This window comes from Oryza glaberrima, chromosome 4, assembly GCF_000147395.1.
Source record: "Oryza glaberrima chromosome 4, OglaRS2, whole genome shotgun sequence".
NCBI lineage: Eukaryota > Viridiplantae > Streptophyta > Magnoliopsida > Poales > Poaceae > Oryza > Oryza glaberrima.
In genome coordinates this window covers 13,680,861-13,698,503 of record NC_068329.1, presented here as the reverse complement: position 1 = coordinate 13,698,503, position 17,643 = coordinate 13,680,861, and the positions used below count along the sequence as shown (strand labels likewise).

The 17,643-nt window shown below is 41.5% G+C and overlaps 2 protein-coding genes across 6 annotated transcripts; both read right to left on the bottom strand.

Moving 5' to 3' along the window:
• Positions 1–8,069, bottom strand: LOC127771486 (protein PUTATIVE RECOMBINATION INITIATION DEFECT 1). 4 transcript variants are annotated; one of them, XM_052297402.1, is made up of 10 exons: positions 7,601–7,687; positions 7,356–7,504; positions 6,810–6,853; positions 6,586–6,692; positions 6,320–6,504; positions 3,774–5,103; positions 2,983–3,679; positions 2,217–2,497; positions 1,475–2,144; positions 1–522 (listed from the first exon to the last, which is right to left on the bottom strand). In XM_052297402.1, exons 2-10 carry the CDS (start codon positions 7,384–7,386, stop codon positions 286–288), a joined length of 3,582 nt encoding a protein of 1,193 aa, XP_052153362.1. In that variant the 5' UTR covers positions 7,387–7,504; positions 7,601–7,687; the 3' UTR covers positions 1–285. The 4 variants fall into 4 exon arrangements, with proteins under 4 accessions (XP_052153362.1, XP_052153360.1, XP_052153361.1 ...); XM_052297400.1 differs by lacking the exons at positions 6,810–6,853; positions 7,356–7,504 and having other exon boundaries at positions 3,774–4,743; positions 4,813–5,103; positions 7,601–8,069; XM_052297401.1 differs by lacking the exon at positions 7,601–7,687 and having other exon boundaries at positions 7,356–7,594.
• Positions 8,070–8,731: 662 nt separating this feature from the next.
• Positions 8,732–15,835, bottom strand: LOC127771398 (sister chromatid cohesion protein SCC4). Of its 2 annotated transcripts, none has more exons than XM_052297306.1 (10): positions 15,137–15,835; positions 14,278–14,746; positions 12,858–12,896; positions 11,637–11,758; positions 11,232–11,378; positions 10,723–10,812; positions 10,511–10,635; positions 10,137–10,342; positions 9,829–9,953; positions 8,732–9,376 (listed from the first exon to the last, which is right to left on the bottom strand). In XM_052297306.1, exons 1-10 carry the CDS (start codon positions 15,818–15,820, stop codon positions 9,149–9,151), a joined length of 2,235 nt encoding a protein of 744 aa, XP_052153266.1. In that variant the 5' UTR covers positions 15,821–15,835; the 3' UTR covers positions 8,732–9,148. The 2 variants fall into 2 exon arrangements, with proteins under 2 accessions (XP_052153266.1, XP_052153267.1); XM_052297307.1 differs by having other exon boundaries at positions 8,732–9,346.
• Positions 15,836–17,643: the final 1,808 nt, after the last annotated feature.

The window sequence follows — 17,643 nt, the reverse complement described above, 5'->3', positions numbered from 1 at the left end:
AAGGATCAACTGTACATATTTTTTCCGAAAGATTGGTGTATTCCATTTCGTTTATGTGTTGGTTTTGCACACCAATTTTAGCATGGAGCTTCAACATTTCTCATGACTAAGGGGCAAATTAATTTTTGCGCCCTTTAAACACTATCAAGAAGGAAGATGTGAGTATCCCTAATTACTTATAAGCATCTATACAGATTAAAAAAAAAACTATATGGATTAGGGGGGAGCTGTACGAGGTGCCTGGTTTGTTGGCCGGGGGCTGGCCTTAAGCCCTTGAGACTTGAGTTACTTCACGCTGTTCTGTGCTCGCAGGCTCGACTCCTGGAAGAAGAAAGAGTCGATCTCACGGAGAAGTCTCTGCTGCTCCATCTCGACGGTGGCGCGATAGCCCGCCCGCTGGTCCAGCATCATGCCGAAGAGCAAAGCACGCACGTCGTCGGCGCTTCTCGCAGCCTCAGCCTTCTGCTCCGACGGCTGCGCCTTCAAGCCGCCGCCTCCCTCGTAGGCCTGTCTCCTGCAGACCTGCATCAGGATACGCGGAAATCGTCGCTTCAGGGAGCATTGTGATCATTGGGTAGGCTGGAGATGGAAACCATTTCCATATTTTTAAGAAGAGATGCGGATGTTACTCGGTCCTCTAGTACTTAGCTGTGTTCGGGAGGAGGGGTTGGCACGCAAAACGAAGCTCGTTTTATTGCATAATTAATTACTCCTTCCATCTACTTTTGATAGTCATATTTCTAAATCTGAAAATTTTATTTTTGATAGGCATATTTCAATCCAACAACCTATCCTCTTAATGATTTTCTCGAATTTAATGCATGACTCTCCATTCTTCCACACATGATTGACTACATGAGCATTGAGAAATGTAAATATTAATAAATCGCTTATTTACGAGGAATGACTAGTAGCATGTTTAAATGGATGATAAGTAGAATTACTTATCCTTGGTTTGTGTGTCAAGATGAAATATGACTATCAAAAGTAGATGGAGGGAGTAAGTATTAACTAATTTTTTTTTGAAAAATGGATTAATATGGTTTTTTAAGCAACTTTTATATAGAAACCTTTTGCAAAAACACACCGTTTAGCAGTTTGAAAAGCGTGCGCGCGGAAAACGAGAGAGGTGGGTTGGGAAAATGGATGAAAGAACACAGCCTAGCAAGGAATGCAGCTATTTTTGGTTCTTTTTTTTGAACACAACAGGAAGCATTTTCTTGCTATTAAGTTTAAGTACGAGGAACGAGGGAACCACCCCATATCCAAGAGAGGGAAAAGAAAAGAAACTTTGCTTGCTTCCAATCATACCATATGGACTAAGGAGAAACCCCTGAAACTGGAGGGTGTAGACCACAGAACAACTAATGGGATAAATTGCAATCAGATATCAAGAATTGTTTATATATGGCGTCTTGCAAAAGTACATGTATGCATACTCTGATTTGTTTATATAAAGGACAGCAGTACGAACCTGGAACAAGTTGTGTAGACCAGCAATGTGTTCTTGATTGAGATAGTTTTTGGCCATAAGTTCACTGAAGAGAGTGACAATTTCCGCGGTAACATTCCTAGCAGAAAGGTTAGCAACTATACCAGATATCAAAGAATCACTGAACAACGATGTCAACCAATCTGGTACTTGGTTCAGTTGGAGCAATGAAAGAGCTATATTTGCTGCAATCTTCTGCTGATTACTGAAGGATTTGGATGTCAAACCAGGAGCAGTCAAGGCAACTGCAAATTCCTCCAATATTAACCTAGACCATTTAGATTCTCTGATCACCGCCTTCTCTCTGCTTCCAAATCTCTCCCAACCTAAAATCACCGTGAGACAGGCACCACAATTTTCAGCAACTCTACTATCTTGATCGAAGACCATTCCCTCTGTCACTGCAATCATGGACTTCAGATACTTTGCAGAGCATCTTAACTCAGCATTAAGACAGCTCCTCTGATCTGAAATTCTGTTAAGCAATTCCAACAGGCATTGTGAAGCAATAAGCTTTACGGGAGAAGGGCCAAAGTGCATGAGACGACACAAATCATGGCACGGAATGCCAAGAACAGAGGAAGACTCAGTGTCATCTGAATATTGCAGGAATTCCTGCCAGTCAATGCTTGCCTCTAAGATCGCTTGCAGGCTGGAAAAGAAAAGAGACTATCATTAGTTCATACACAAGCAATTAAATGAAGCATGCAATACAGCTGCATACCTTCGTACAGAGAAAAATATCAATAAAAGCATAAGAATCAATAATTCCCCAAAGGTTGTCTCCTGATTGTGTTGAAATAAAGATGGGCCCTTTGCACAAGCTTCTTGAACTATACCATCCATCAACAAAGCCAAACAATTATTCAAGATTATGGCTTTTGCAGGCTCAATAAGCACCTTGTTTGCTGAATGGTTTAAAATAAGGCACAATATCCCAATTAATATCTTACATTCTTGCTCACTTGATGTATAAGCAAGACTAGAATTGAAACAATCCAATAGCTGCACAGAAAGTGGTTAGTAAATTAGAAAAATTCTAAATTCTAATTAGGGAACAAAAGAAAATGCGGTACCAATTAAAATTGCACCCATTTTCATGAAAATGAACTGGAAGGACAAAGGAAGCAACTGCAAGCCACTAGGCTTGATCCAATAGGGGCAAAGGAAAATGGCTACTCTAATTACTCTTCTGCATTTCTTTTTTTATATATATATCAGCATTTGCCTAAGGTTTTATTTTGTGGAACCCCTATGACTTGGTACTGGTAGTACTAACTCCTAACTTATGTTTATAAAACAAAAGACAAGAAATCTCCTTTCAGAACAATGGGAAGAAGAATGGAAGATTGTAATCTGAAATGATTTTACAGGATAGTCACTCTCTATAAAGCTGTTGGTAACCAGCAGAGACAAAGCATATCTACGGATGAAATAAGCTCCAACAGGCAGTGTATCATTGAACTCATATCATACATGAACATGAGTACCTTCATGGTAAGAGCAAGCCATGCATCATCATCACAGGTGAATGTCATTGCACTTGCTGAATGTAAAATGTTGAATATCAATAAGGAACAAACTGATTTGATCCTTGATGAGCACAGGGAGAGGTATATGCTACCAAGTGCATCAACAATACCACATGACACGAACTGATCAGAAGTACAAGGAAAGGACACTAGAATTTCAGTAATAACATTAACTACTGATAGGACCTCATCTTCTGCACTCTCCTTTATCATCTGACTCAATAAGGATACCAGCAAAGACGAGATGCAGGTTTCCCCAGAATATACCAGTTCTGCAATCAATTGTATGTCCACCAATTGAGTGCTGCTTGAAAGCATGACAGTTCTGTCCTCACAAAAAAATTTACAGAAATTCATCAAATGAAAGGAGAGTGGTTCCATAAGTTCTTCATTCTGGAAGAGCCATTTTAGCGCTATCAGATGGACTCGGATCAGAAGCAAGTCCCACTCCTTGTGTGTCATTGCATGGAACAGTGTTTTCTCAGCTTCTGGACTATGTGGAATGCCAAATCTAAATGAAATGCCTCTGACAAAGGCATAAAGATGAACCAGAAGAGTAAGCATCAGAGAGCCTGGGATTTCATGGGGGAACTTCGCACCATTGAGAAGAATGTATTGCTCGACTGAAGCCAGAATTTGATTGTCAGCAGCCAGCCTGATTAGTAAACAATTATCATATTAGAGAATGTATGTACAGTTCTTTACAAGGTAAGCAAAAGGAATGTACCAGGTATGCACCAGATCAGTACCTTTCATTGTAGAATGAACAAACATATAATATAACAAGAATTGCACATTGGCATGATGCCAAGTTAAAGTCTTCTGAGCTACATTGCCCAAGTAAATACAACAGCTCTGCAGGATCAGGTGGAAGATAAATGCATGCATCTCTAATTGTTTCCCCATAACTGATGCCCAAAACTTTGTCAACAATTGAACTGATGACCAAATATACTGCTGATTTTACATGGTCAGTAGGAAATAAGCCCATGAATCCAAATGACAAGCTAAACCACGATGATGAGGCAAGCATCTCAGCAAACTTAAATGATTTGTTATCAGATGCCCTTGATAAAATAATTTGGAAAATCTGAAGGATGCCGGACAGTGTTTCTTCATCATTACCATCAACAATAGCACTTTCAAGCCAAGGAAGTAAATATGTTTCACAGGTTTCAATGATGCTATCCTCAAGAGACTTCTTGCGAAGAATCTGATCTTTATTCCCTTCAAGGCAGAAGATAAGTGCTTCTTTTAGAAGGAGGAGGGAATGTGGTATGAGGAACAAACAATCATACTCGTGAGAGAATGTCAAAGAGATTGCATGTTTTGATGCTTCTACAATGAATGATGGCAGTTTTTGGATGTCATCAGCAGATGGTAACTTCAGAATCTCTACAAGCATTGAGCAAACCAGAGCAAAGGTCTCAGAACTCATGCCAAGTTCACCATTTCCATGTCTTCTCAAAATTGCTGACAAAGTACAGGCTATCTGTTCTTCTTGGGACAGCGACAAAATGCCAGAACAATTAACTATGCTAATACAAACAAGTCGTAAAACTTGAGATTGGACTGGGTGAAATGGTATCTCTGAAACATAGTGAAGAACAGGAAGTAAAGTAGAAACTGCAATGGCAAGCTTTTCCTTGAATCTCTCCTCTGAATTGGCTAAAATGGATAGTACTTTAATAGAGGAAATGACCAGTGGATCATTATTTCCTGAAACATATAACAGCTTGGTTAGAAACTGTGAGGCATTTGATGACTGCAGAAGATGGTTCCTCATACCTGATAACCTGAGAACCTCAAATACATAATCAGCAACATTCTGATCTATCAATGTTTTCAGAACAAATATATTTGCATCAGATGACAGGAAATGGAAGATCAATTCCAATGTCCCTGTTTGCACTTCTATATTAGTAGATAGCAGAGATCCTTTGACAGCTTCAGCAAACAGAATTATGAGAGAATCATTTAGTGGCACATTATCTTCTGCTTCAGCAGAATTAATTAAACTCGGATCACTAAGCAGTAAAATGTCAAAGGCCCCCTTCTTTGCTAAAGTAAGGAGCAATGCTGCGGAAAACAACAAAAGAATCATTATGCATTCTAATGAGTATAGAACAAGTTAGTGAATTTCAATTTTGAACATTGATGAGCTATTCCATAACTATAATAAAAAGAAAATGTAAACTCATTACTACAAATTAAATGAATGTATTAAATGTATATGAATTACCACTATAAGAGAGGGATGAAAAATTCAGTGAAGAAATTTTAAGGTACTTAATCAACCTTCCAAAATGGTTCACTTCCTCGATGAATACTTAAGATTTTTGGAAGCCCAGAACTGTCATAAGCATCCATTTCAATTTTAAAACTCTAAAAAAAAATTCATACACATGCAACTGCAGAAATTGGTGGATTTATATAACTTCACTTCAGCAGGTTATCTTTTCGTACTCTCTCAGAACACAAGTTCCTCAAACCGTGAGAGACGTTCAGTTAAACTTCTTTTCAATCGTTAACTAATCATATACTCCATCCGTTTCACAATGTAAGTCTTTCTAGCATTGGCCACATACATATAGATGTTAATGAATCTAGACATATATATATGTGTCTAGATTCATTAACATCTAAATGAATGTGGGCAATGCTAGAAAGTCTTACATCGTGAAACGGAGGAAGTATTTAATATTTAAATGCTCACATGAACACCATGTGTGGATATGGTACAGAAAAAAATTGTAGTGCTGAATTTTCTATAACTTTCATGAATGAATAGTGATATGAATCGTATGATAAGAACAACTAATAATTGAAGTTATATCCAGCCTCTCAAGAACCATAATAAGGCAAAGAACATCAAGAATTTTGACTGCATATCTGGAGGTGCTATAAATTGCATGTGCCAGTACAGTAAGTAAACCATTATCGTATGGAAATGCATCATAGTGCTACTTCCTCCGTCCCATAATATAAGGGATTTTGACATTTTGCTTGCACTGTTTGACCACTCGTCTTATTCAAAAAATTTGTGCAAATATAAAAAACGAAAAGTTGTGCTTAAAGCACTTTGGATAATAAAGTAAGTCACAAAAATAAATAATGGTTCCAAAATTTTTTGAATAAGACGAATGGTCAAACAGTGCAAGCAAAATGTCAAAATCCCTTATATTAGGGGACGGAGGGAGTACCTTTTCTCTGTCCATAACATGCATGCGAATGTAATGTATTTATTTTGTTAGAAATCAACATCTATATTGAAGAAAAATAAGAATATACCAACCAATACAGTTCAGGCGAACATCATCATTTTGGGTTTTGAGTAGGACTTCAAGAGAAAATTGAAGCAAGCTTCTTCCAATCGCTGAAAGATCCACATTGTCATTATCACATATGTCATCCCATGGGGTGGCGTTTAACAGTGAGAGTTTGTATAGTACAAAGAGTATCTCTCCACGAATTTCATCACTGTACCAGAACAAGTTAAGGATGCTGTCAGATAAGGTTATTCGCAAGGCGAGGAAAGTGTCAATATGCAATGGTATTAACCTTGGTAGCCGGAGATTGTTGACAAGGTTTAAGTAAAGAGATTGTTTATCTCCAATGTAAGTTGCAGCATCTTTGGTAGAATTTAGCAGGATCCCCAAACAGTGTAGCTGTACTGACATAAATGTACGGGTCAGAAATTACGGCAGCAAATATATTCAGTAAAACTACAATAGTGTTGTTGCCACTAATTCAGCACAGTTGTAAGAGAGTACCAAGCCTCACACCTTAAAGGGTCCAGTCTGTGCAGTCAAACGATGATATAAAAGGACTGCAGCCCAATTGATTAGATACAATAGTCAGGAATCGTAAATTCATAACTATGGTAAAAGGGAAATCAAGCCGTCATCCAACTGTGGCCTAAAACCTAACAGCAAATGCTGGCAGCTTTCAAATATATTCCTGAGACTGAAATTAATAGATTAAATGATTCTGTAATATTGCTAAAAAATGATTAGGTAATTGATTATGCTTAACATCAGAGTTCATTGTTTTCACTCATATAACAGGTCAAGCTAAGCATCCCTATAAAATGTTTCTAATATATTTATATACGAAAATTTCCTGCCTTGTTATGACACCACGGAAATATAAAGGGCATTACTCAGACGCTGCACAAATTATATGATCCAGCTTAGGAGAAGTAAAACCCTCATGCCATGTGTAAGGCATTAAGAAAGAAATCATCAATGGAAGCAACGAATATGTGGAAATAACTGATAAAATATTCAGATTAGCCGAACAAACTGGAAATATTATCTACAAAAAGCTACCTCGAAATGACATTATAAGCACCATTTCCATAACACAATGTTCCTCCGTTTCCTTCAGCAGAAGATATATGCCAGATTAATATCGTTTGCAACGCCATATGCTAGTGAAATATTGTTCAGACACTCGATTACTCCATCCTCCACTGCACCTGACCTCACCACCGGCATCCATGTCCTCACACACAGTAGCACACGGATTTCTCGGAGACAACAGAGAGTGTGGTTGAGGCAGCGGGCGCACGTACCGTGTGGAGGTGCTTGACGAGGGAGCCGGAGGAGAGGGCGCGGGCGACGCGGGCGACGAGGTCGGAGGCGGCGGGGGCGCCCACGGCGGCGGCGAGGTCGGCGGCGAGGTCGGACGCCTGGGCGGCGAGCTCGGCGTCGCGGCGGGCGGCGGCGCCGGCGAGCGCCTCGACGAGGGGCGCGGCGAGGAGGCGCGGGTGCGCGGCGCGGAGCGGGGCGAGGAAGGCCGGGTCGGCGAGCGCCAGGGAGAGGGCGGCGAGCGCGTGGGAGACGTGGTGGGACGGCGCGGAGGCGGCCGAGGAGAGCAGCGCCGCGGCGCAGGAGAGGCAGACGCGGCCCCCCGCCGAGGTCGGCAGCGAGTGCGACGCGCGGTGGCCCGCGCCGCACGCCCGCGCCGCCGCCGCCGGCGTGTCCTCGCCGTCGGATTCCATGCGGCGGAAGTACGCCGTTGGCACTTGGCAGTTTGAGAAGGACTTGAGAACGAGTGCCGCACACAATTTTTGTGATTCGGTTTGAAGCCAAAATAAATCCAAACGGCTAAACGATGCTTTTTTTTTAAAAAAATATAGAAGTTGTTTGAAAATATCAAATAAACCTATTTTTAAATTTATAATAATAAGTTTGGTAAATGTCTTGGTCAGGTGCTTTACCAATTATTTTGTGTGGAGCTATGTGAAGAATATTTAGACTGTATTCTTCCTTCTTTCCCAACTCATCTCTCTTTTTTTTTCCACTCACATGCTTTTAAAAAGTTAAATGGTAGTATTTTTTTTAAAAAAAAATTATGTACGAAAGTTACTTTACAAAATGCGTGCGTGTGAGACTAATTCCCAATACCACATGCCGAACTCAGCCTTAAAAAAATACCAAATTTTGATATGGTCTGGTGTGACATTGTATTTTATATATGTTAAGATTGCTATCTTACTAAAATATGATAATAGTAAATCTCCTACCGCCAATGTAACTGGCATGACGGTAGACATTGGCAGCTGCACCCTAAACGTGGCGAAAAAGTTTAGATTAAAAATATTTTTTAAAGGGTCTATTTTTAAAATATTATAATTTTTTTTTAAAAAAAGCATGCAACAAGCGTTGCATCTCATTTTTCGCTAACATCACTTTACCATTCAGACCGCAGCTATCCTTTGATTCCTTGAACTGCCATACAATGAAACCGACTCATCTTTTTCCTCTCACTTCCTCCGTTTACTTCACAATCTTTAGATTGTTTAACTACAAATGATCACCAACAGTTCAATCCGCAGCTACCTTTTGTTTTCCTAAGGAATCCTACTTTCTAGTTTCTACCCATACGACACCAACTCGGTTCTTTTGCTACCTCTTAATCTGTTTAAAGAGCAATCCATAATGCATAATTAACTACAAATAAACAACCAATGGAATAAATCAGCACCTACAACCTCAAACAATGTCACCGCTCTTCTTCCATTGCTGCTATATCCCAAGAGTTGGTATGTGAGCATGCTGCTGCTCCATTGCCCCCCATTTGATGGGCGGGCACCCCAGACATCAGGTCAGGATTTTTGTCAGGATAGCCGCCTCCTGCTACTGCGTCGCACCGAGCTCGGTTCGATCAGCCTCTTGACAGAAGAAGGCTGGGCAGCGTACAGCCCTACTGACTCGGGGATGTCGAGGTCAGCCTTCGCCGTTGTCGGGCCAGGCATCCCCTGCTGCTCCCTTGAGAAGTTGTGCAGCTGCTGAACTTGGATTCTGGTCTTCTCCACCTGAAAGGGAGCTTCGTGCGTCAATCTAAGCTGCATATGTATTATGGAGAATTGGTAACCACCCAAACATCCGAATGGAAACCACTCGTGTAAATAATGAATGTCCATAAATGGCCACAAGTAGGGCAACAAAACTCTCTAGAATAGTAGCAGTTAGCTATGATCGATGATTTCTTTGCTCGGTGCCTTACGTCAGGATATAGCAGACTAGATAAAGTATACTCCTGGTTTAGCCCTACAAAAAGATACTTTCTCCCTAGACATTTCACAAGAAATAATTATTTTTCCATAATATGATCCGGAAAAGATTGAAACATCTAGTTTGGGCACTCTTATGAAAGTATGAAACCATCCCAAAGTGACTCTATCCTAACATGCTATAAAACCAGCAGGAAAGAAATGGAGCCATGTAAAGCGAACATGCCAAGAAGAAGCAGGTAGATATCCTAATTAACTTAAAAAAAGCTCTGGTTGTATCATACCAGCTCCTGGTGAAATGGACTAGAATGGGCTTCCGAAAGCCTTCTTTGCAGATCATCTTCTTTCTTCCTTTCATACTCAGAGTTTTCCATTTCATTTTCCCTTTCTTTCAATTCTCGATATAACTCTGACATGAGGATCAACCAACATCGATTTGCAGTCAGAACATGGCATGCATATGAAGTGATATAAACAGCCTATGTAAGGAAACGGAACAGGCTAAATGAAGCAAATGGAGCTATATACATGCAATTTTTACCACAAGAATTTTCAATTTAATTTTATAGAACTTCATGTAACTATGGCATACCTGTAAATACTGACAAGATCCAAATTTGGGTTGGGATGTCATAAAGTGTTTTAGCTAATGTCAGTGATGACTTCAAGATCTCTCTGGCCTGTCCACAGTCATGTAATTGAAGTGCTAATGTACCCAATATTGTTAAATACTGAGAAACCAATTGGATATTACCCAACTGTTGGTGTGCTATTCTCAAACCACCAGCAAGGCGAAGCCTGAATCCACAAAATATCAATGGATTATTAGCAAACTTGCTAGTAGTGCTCAGAACATAATTAGATGCAATGTGAACACAATGTAACAGTATGGAGTCCCTTAAACCTATTCTACAATACACAATAATACTCATGTGCACTAGTTATTATATCATAATAACTCCTTACCTTGCTTCTTGTGGATTCTGCTGTCTCATAAGTAAAAGTCCATAAACAAAAATTATACAGGTCTTCTCTCTCACGCCAACAAATGAGTCCATGGTTCTATAAGCAGGACCAACCAATTCTAGTGCCTGAAGAATGGAAAAGGTGAAGAAATAATTAGTTTTTTTAGCCAGCAGAAGACAGGTAGGAAAGATTGACATAAAATCCTACTTCACCTGTGAAGTTGATTCTGCATCACCCATGCAAATGTAGGATACTGATGCATATACTTGGCACATAGATTGCATTGATCTGCTATCCGTCAGCTGAAATCATTCCATGCATTTTAGTTAAGATATGAGTATGACAGCTTAGCTTGCAACAGAACATGAGCAGACCATATGACAGAAATGGTAACCAATTGAAATATAGATCTTGTCATTACAGACAAGAGATAATGAATGACACCATGCCTCGTGTTAAGGTTCCATTTGACATCGCATTGGCTTTTCAAAAGCACTTATTCAATTATATTTTTGGATCGAAGAATAAAGATTCTCCTAACTGACGAGATTTCACAACATGATGCAGCAACTGCAAACTGACCTAAGTCCCTAGGTCACATGAAAGATGGAGAGAACATGATGCAAAGTACAGAGTAATACTTTGGTTTAATAGCATACGACTAACAAGCACATGATAGGGGTCAAGAACTGTTAAGTGATACTCAGAGGGGGATAAATACCCTTGCTGCTTCAAGGAAATGGAAAGCGGCCTCATCAAAGCAGCCGACAGAGTGTGCATATTGTCCCCTTAGCATTTCGATTGTGTTTTCACAACCTCGGAGAATTGTTGGGAAACGAGTAAACCAGTTTATCATCTGAGCTAAAGCCTACAAAAAAAGGGGGTAAATTGAGTGAATAAAGTGTACAAGGAACTAAGGAAGATCCATACATCTGTTTCTTTATTGGGGAATAGTACCATTATAATTACTGTATCTATAAAATTAGACACATTTGCCTACACCAAACTCAGTAATATGCACAAAGCATATATCTGGCCAATGTAATGTGAGATATATATTGTCCACAGTACATAGTACTAGATGAAAACAGATACTTGTCAAAAATGAACATGTTTGTGCAATTACCTCTTGGGCTTCAACGAATTCTGATCTCGTGAGTTCCACAGCAACTTTATTTTCCAAAAATTGGAGTAAAAGCATCAAATACAGGCCAGCTGTCCATATTGTAGAGTGTTCCAAATTTGCCTCTGCATCAGTGTTTACACACCAATCAGAAAGGACGAAGGCCACAGGAGGAAGTACCATAGCAATTTTATCCTTATTGGTCTATATTAGGATCTATCGAGCCGGTCAGACTCTTGGTTCACCGGTCCAATGGTCTGATCAGTGAACCGCTGGTTAAACTGTTGTTCAAACACAGTTTAAATATATTGAGTATTCCTTCCTAAGCACAAAAACCAGATAGCTGGGTGGTGGCCAACAGTCCGAGGCGAAAACCCACCCTGCCAACCAGGGTTCGATTCCAACATCCCACCTTTTTCAGGTCGATTTAAAATAAATAGGCCAAACCACAAGATTCAACCAAATGACCCTATAGTAGCTCACTGAAACATGTTAAGGAAAGTGAACAAGAAAACGACTAAAGGCATTTAATGAACACATGAGATTTGATCATATGTAGTGACCACAAAATGCTTTCAGATTGAACACAAAATTAATTTCACTACAACCAACTGAGACAATCTACAAGGTATATCACGCATGAACACAAGCAACGATTTAAACCGAAGCTAAAGTTGTTTCTAGATGTTCAATACAGTGGCAAATAGAATCTTTTACATGAATTCTCTTTCAAGTATAGGTATATTTGAAGAATATTATGATGCATATAGTAGGCACAATCTTTAACTTGCAGAAATTGGTGCTGCCTTGTGTAGTTTTAGCAATTATGCCTCATTGACCCTATAGGTCACCAAGTGTCACAAATGAAGGCTATTTAAAGGCATCCATAGGATGCTATTGCCAGATTAAAAAGTGAAACCAGTCAGAAGTACTAGGCAATAACTATACATCATACACATGTTTTTACTCAACACAATTGGTACCATAAATCCATAATCTAGTTGATAAAATTCTATAATCAGACAAGCCATATGGAAGCATGACTTGTGACCTCTAAGACATAGATCAACCAACTGTTCTGTACAGTGGGTGAATCATGAATGAACCATAAGTACATAACCAATCAGAGAAAACATGAGTGAGCTTTGAATATAGAAATACATATGGAACCATACAAATGGTAAATAGTCCCCATATAATAATAAAAGAAATCCATTTTCTCACCTGTCACACCATCCACAATCCCAAGCTTCGAGAGTTCCCCTGTCGAAAACAATGTGAATACCACTAAGTTCCATATATATACAAGTTCCTAGAGAATTTAAAGGACAAAACTAAAGCTAGGCTTTGAAGGTCCAAAACAATGTGTGGTGCAAGAGCGTGTTTAGGCAGTCATTAACCTATGAAAGCATCAACCTACATCGTGTTAGAAGAACTTTCCTTCCAAATTTCCTAGTGATAGGTATGAGATGAGTTAATCTGGTATGCAAAGGTTATGATGATAACTATTCAGCTGACCACTTGCAGAAGATAAGACCATGGCGGCTATATTTTCTCAAGGTGTTATGCCATGGATATGATTGGAATGTAATAAATCCAAATTTCACTTTTGAGTGGGAGACCTATTTAATGAAACTCAATGGTGTAGAATTGGTCAGCACATCCTCGCTTGGTGCCCCAAAAGGAATCAAACAAACCTAAACGATAAATTTAATTAAAGACTAAATGCCCCGTTGTCACCCTCCTCATCTCTTTCAACTAATGCTACATCATTTATATCAAATCGAACAAGTAACATGGTAAGGGCAGTGACATGGACACATTGATTGGATTTGCTGAAAATGATAACTGATAGTGGAGTGTTCGGCTACATGAGCTTGCCATAGGCACATTATCCTTCATGGATTGGTTGTAGGTCTTACCATATCATGATAATTTGACTCTAAGTTCAAAATGCTCAATCAACAACTTGGTCAACAATACACACAACTTGCAAGGGTCTCTGAGCATATGCCAAAGTCAACACTTATTTCATATCACAATTATATTGTAGACACATATGAGAAAATGTTGACACGTGTACTCTGAGACAGATAAGCCTTTTATACGTAAAAAAAAGTTCATTGGAGCAATAAATCGTACTATTTGTGTTGGTTGAATTTTCCCTAGTTTTCTACACACAATCTCATATAGTTGAACAAAAACTGTAGCATCAAGTCATTCGGATGTCGTGGATACATGAGAATAGACAATGAAATGGTTGAATCAAGTTCAGACCTGCCTAAACTGCACAAGAAGGAAACAGCTACTATCTTGTGGCCATGGTTGTAAACTAGAAATGTCTAGAGATGCCTAAGCCCCCATCGGTTGGCTTTTTTTCTAATAAGCCAAAACGGCTTATTAGGAAATAAAAATAAATTTGTAGGTCAAACTTTTCTATATGTGTTCTTTGTAACTTAAAAGCCAATGCTGAAAAAGAAACTACGTTGAAAATATCTCAAAATCAATCTCAAAAATAAGTTTGAAAATTTAAAATTTGGCTTATTCTTTGGCTTATTGGGCCATCCGATGGGAGCCCTAGTTAGCAAGATGCCCCCATTTTTATAGCAATAATTCAAATTAGTTGATATTCAGCAGCACATACCACGAATGAGCTCCAGTCCTGAATGAATTCTCTTTCCGCACTCCTTAAATATTCCTTTTGGCCGGCTCACCATGACAACCATGAGATCCACCAGCACAAACACCGCAGCCCGTGGGAGCCACTCCCCATGCATCGGCGGCGGTGCCAACAGCAACTTATCCCCGTAATCCAACACATCATTCAGTTTGTCATAGCCACACAATGTTTGCAGCTGATACTTGAGCTGCCTCTGCTTGTGCGTTAGCGCCGACCTCTCCCTCTCCTTCAACCCTGGTTGCGCTAGCGTTCTCTCCACTGTGCCGAGCTCAGCAGCAAGCTCCTGAACCCGCTGGCCTTTCTGCATCTCGTCCTTCGCGGCAGTGTCTAGCCGCTCCACATGCTGCGAGGCAGCCTTGTAGTCACATGTCCTCAACAGGTAGAAGGTCTGAAGCAGCTCTGTGTAGAAGAACAACCCAGTCCACTGCTCCTTCTGCACCCAATTCAACAAAAGGCTAAATTCAATTGTATTTTTTAGAAAGATACATTACAATTAGAGTCTCCACACAGATTACTACAATCTTAGCAACTCCCTCCGCTACATATAATAAGTCGCTGTGACTTTTTTTTCTAAGTTAAACTTATTTAAGTTTGTCCAAATTTATAGAAAAACATATCAACATTTTCTACACAAAACTATCATACTATCAAAATGTATTCAATATTAGATTTAATACAACTAATTTGGTGTTCCAAATACTGCTATGTTTTTCTATAAACTTGGCCAAATTTGGAGAAGTTTGACTTAAGCGACTTATAACATGGAAGGGAAGAAATACTATTTATAGGATTAAAGAAAAAAAGAAACCCTAATCTAGGCTACCTGGTCGGCGGGGAGTGCTTCCCAGAGGCCGGAGGCGCGCGTGACGGCGGCCTCAACGGCGGCGTTGTCCTCCCAGCAGAGGAGGTGGACGTGGAGGCCGGTGGCGGCGAAGAAGAGCTCGAGCTGGGGGCTCCCGAGCTCGGCGGCGGCGGAGGCGCCGGCGGACAGCGTGGAGAGCGCGGAGGCGGCGTCCCCATCTACGGCGAGCGCGGAGGCGAGCTGCGTCTGGAAGTTGCAGGTCCAGAGGAGGGCCGGGCCACGGGCGAGGAGGCCCGACGCGGAGGCGGAGGCGAGGAGCCCCAGCCCGCGGCGGAGCACGTTCTTCTGCGAGGGGACGGCGCCGAGCACGCCGTAGGCGGTGGCGAGGAGGGAGTGGGCGAGGAGCTTGAGCCGCGGGGGAGCCGAGGGGAGCGGGGAGAGGAGGAGGAGGGCGCGCTCGAGGTGGGACTTGGCGGCGGCGAGCCCCCCGGAGCGGGAGCGCAGCAGCAGGGCCGCGAGGCGCAGCCGCGCCCGGGCCTCGGCGAGCGGGAGGAGCGGCGCGGCCACCGCCGACGCGGCGGCGGCGGGCGGCGGCGGGGCCAGCGCCGCCTCCAGGCACCGCGCGGCGGCGCCGAGGTCGCGCCGCCGCTCCGCCTCCTCCGCCATCGCGAGGAGGCCGTCCGCCGCCGACGACATGGCCGCCATGGGCGCCGCCGGTTTCAACGCGCCTCTTCTGTTTTCCGGTCGCGTCGCGTCGAGGACCCCGGATAGGGGAAAGTGGTACTACTCTAGTCTAGTCTGAACTGGTCCGGTGGGAGCACGCAAGTCGGAGGTATGTTGAGAAAAACCGAAAATTTCGTAAATTTCGGAATGTTGAAAAACAATTTTTGAGAAAATCCGAATATTTCGTAAATTTCGAAATATTGAAAAAAAATTTAGAAAAACCAAAAATTTCGGATGAGATACTGATTTGCCAGGGGTCCGAAATTTAAGAAATTTCGAAACGAAATTTCAATCTCGTTATCTGGTAGGATGAAGCAACTCATCTAGCAATGCAAACTACTCCCTTCATTTCATAATGTAAGACTTTTTAGCATTGTCCATATTCATATATATGCTAATGAATCTATGCACACATATATGTCTAGATTCATCAGCATCTATACGAATGTGGACAATACTAGAAAGTCTTACATCATTAAACGAAGGAAGTATTTTATTTGATGGTCCCACTCCCATCAGTAAATCACTTTTCATCTACCCCTCTCTCTCTCCTCCTTGCCTTCCTTGTTCCCCATCGGCGGAGGAGCCAAGAAGCAGTTGCGCCGTTGATTCATTTTCCGCCGCCTCCGTACCTTACCTTGTCTCCACTCACCGCCGTCAGTCACGTCCACACCGGTGCCCCTCTCCCTCCTCCCTTCTGCCGGCGGCCTCTCCACTCATGGCGACGAGCTCTAGTGGCAAAAAATTGAGCTTAGGCGGTGTGGATCAATCTCAGAACTGACGGGATCGAGCTCCGACGGAAGAATCCGAGCTCCCAATCTATATGGCATCCTCCTCCCCAGCCATCGCCCTTCTCCCTGCTCCAGATCTGAACCAACTGACACGGACACTCCTCCCTCGCCGCTTCAGATACGGTGTTGCCGACGACGCACGTGGCAATGGAGGACGGCTTTGGTGGTGGTGGTGACTGCTTCTTCCTAGCGACAGTGAAGTCGGGTAGGCCCTTATTCTTTCTTGTCATCCCACACCCTCTCTCCTCCACGACATCACGCAGCCTATGTGACAACGCTAACACTCCAGAGTTTTTCAGCTTTCTAACAGACTTTGGTCTTTTCTTAACATGCCTGGATGACAGACTTCAGTTTTCTCTTTCATGCCTGGTTTGATTCTCTGATTTGTTACACGGGTAATCGCAAGCAGCAGCAGCCAACCAGCCACACTGTTGGTATTTCTTAACGATATTACTAGAAATATAATTCCCAGCAATGGCGCAGAAATACTTATGTTATATTATGGTTACAGAGTTCATCTGCAAGCGCACGGATATATCATTGTAGAATTTCACCCGAGAGTATTACAAGAGTATCGTATTTGTTTAATCCCGTGGGAAGATTATAATAGAGAGAACTGTACTAATAATTTATATATTACTGGTAATAATCCAAAGTCTAAGGAGGAGTTAATATAATTCAGAGGGTAAAGTGACACTAAGCAGAAGCATTTATACTCTCATTCATAATTATCTAAGCTAAGTGAAAAGAAAATAGAAAGATCATATTCCTATACTTCTAGTATATATACATATGTATACATACATCCTAGTTATATAATTACTTAGCTATAATACCTTTTTTCTGATACCCTTCTGGTGCTTTGAGGAGCCACCCCTGATTGCTGAGTTCCTTACGATAATCCGTCATGACCATCCAACCGGGGCTAAATACGGAGAAGTACCCTCCCCAAGAAATTAACTTAGGACTATATACACGCGCGGAGGAATACTCGTACTGAGCTGTCACCATCAG

What these genes read in the sequence shown, in the direction of transcription:
- LOC127771486 (XM_052297400.1), bottom strand. Translation starts at nt 8,029, where the DNA reads ATGGAATCCGACGGCGAGGACACGCCGGCGGCGGCGGCGCGGGCGTGC. An exon ending in GGCTTGCTCTTACCATGAAG is followed by an intron (nt 2,498 to 2,982) that starts GTACTCATGTTC and finishes CTTTCTGTGCAG; the next exon opens with CTATTGGATTGTTTCAATTC. An exon ending in ATATTTTTCTCTGTACGAAG is followed by an intron (nt 2,145 to 2,216) that starts GTATGCAGCTGT and finishes TTTCTTTTCCAG; the next exon opens with CCTGCAAGCGATCTTAGAGG.
- LOC127771398 (XM_052297306.1), bottom strand. Translation starts at nt 15,820, where the DNA reads ATGGCGGCCATGTCGTCGGCGGCGGACGGCCTCCTCGCGATGGCGGAG. An exon ending in GATTGTGGATGGTGTGACAG is followed by an intron (nt 11,759 to 12,857) that starts GTGAGAAAATGG and finishes ACACTGATGCAG; the next exon opens with AGGCAAATTTGGAACACTCT. An exon ending in ATTTCCTTGAAGCAGCAAGG is followed by an intron (nt 10,813 to 11,231) that starts GTATTTATCCCC and finishes GAATGATTTCAG; the next exon opens with CTGACGGATAGCAGATCAAT.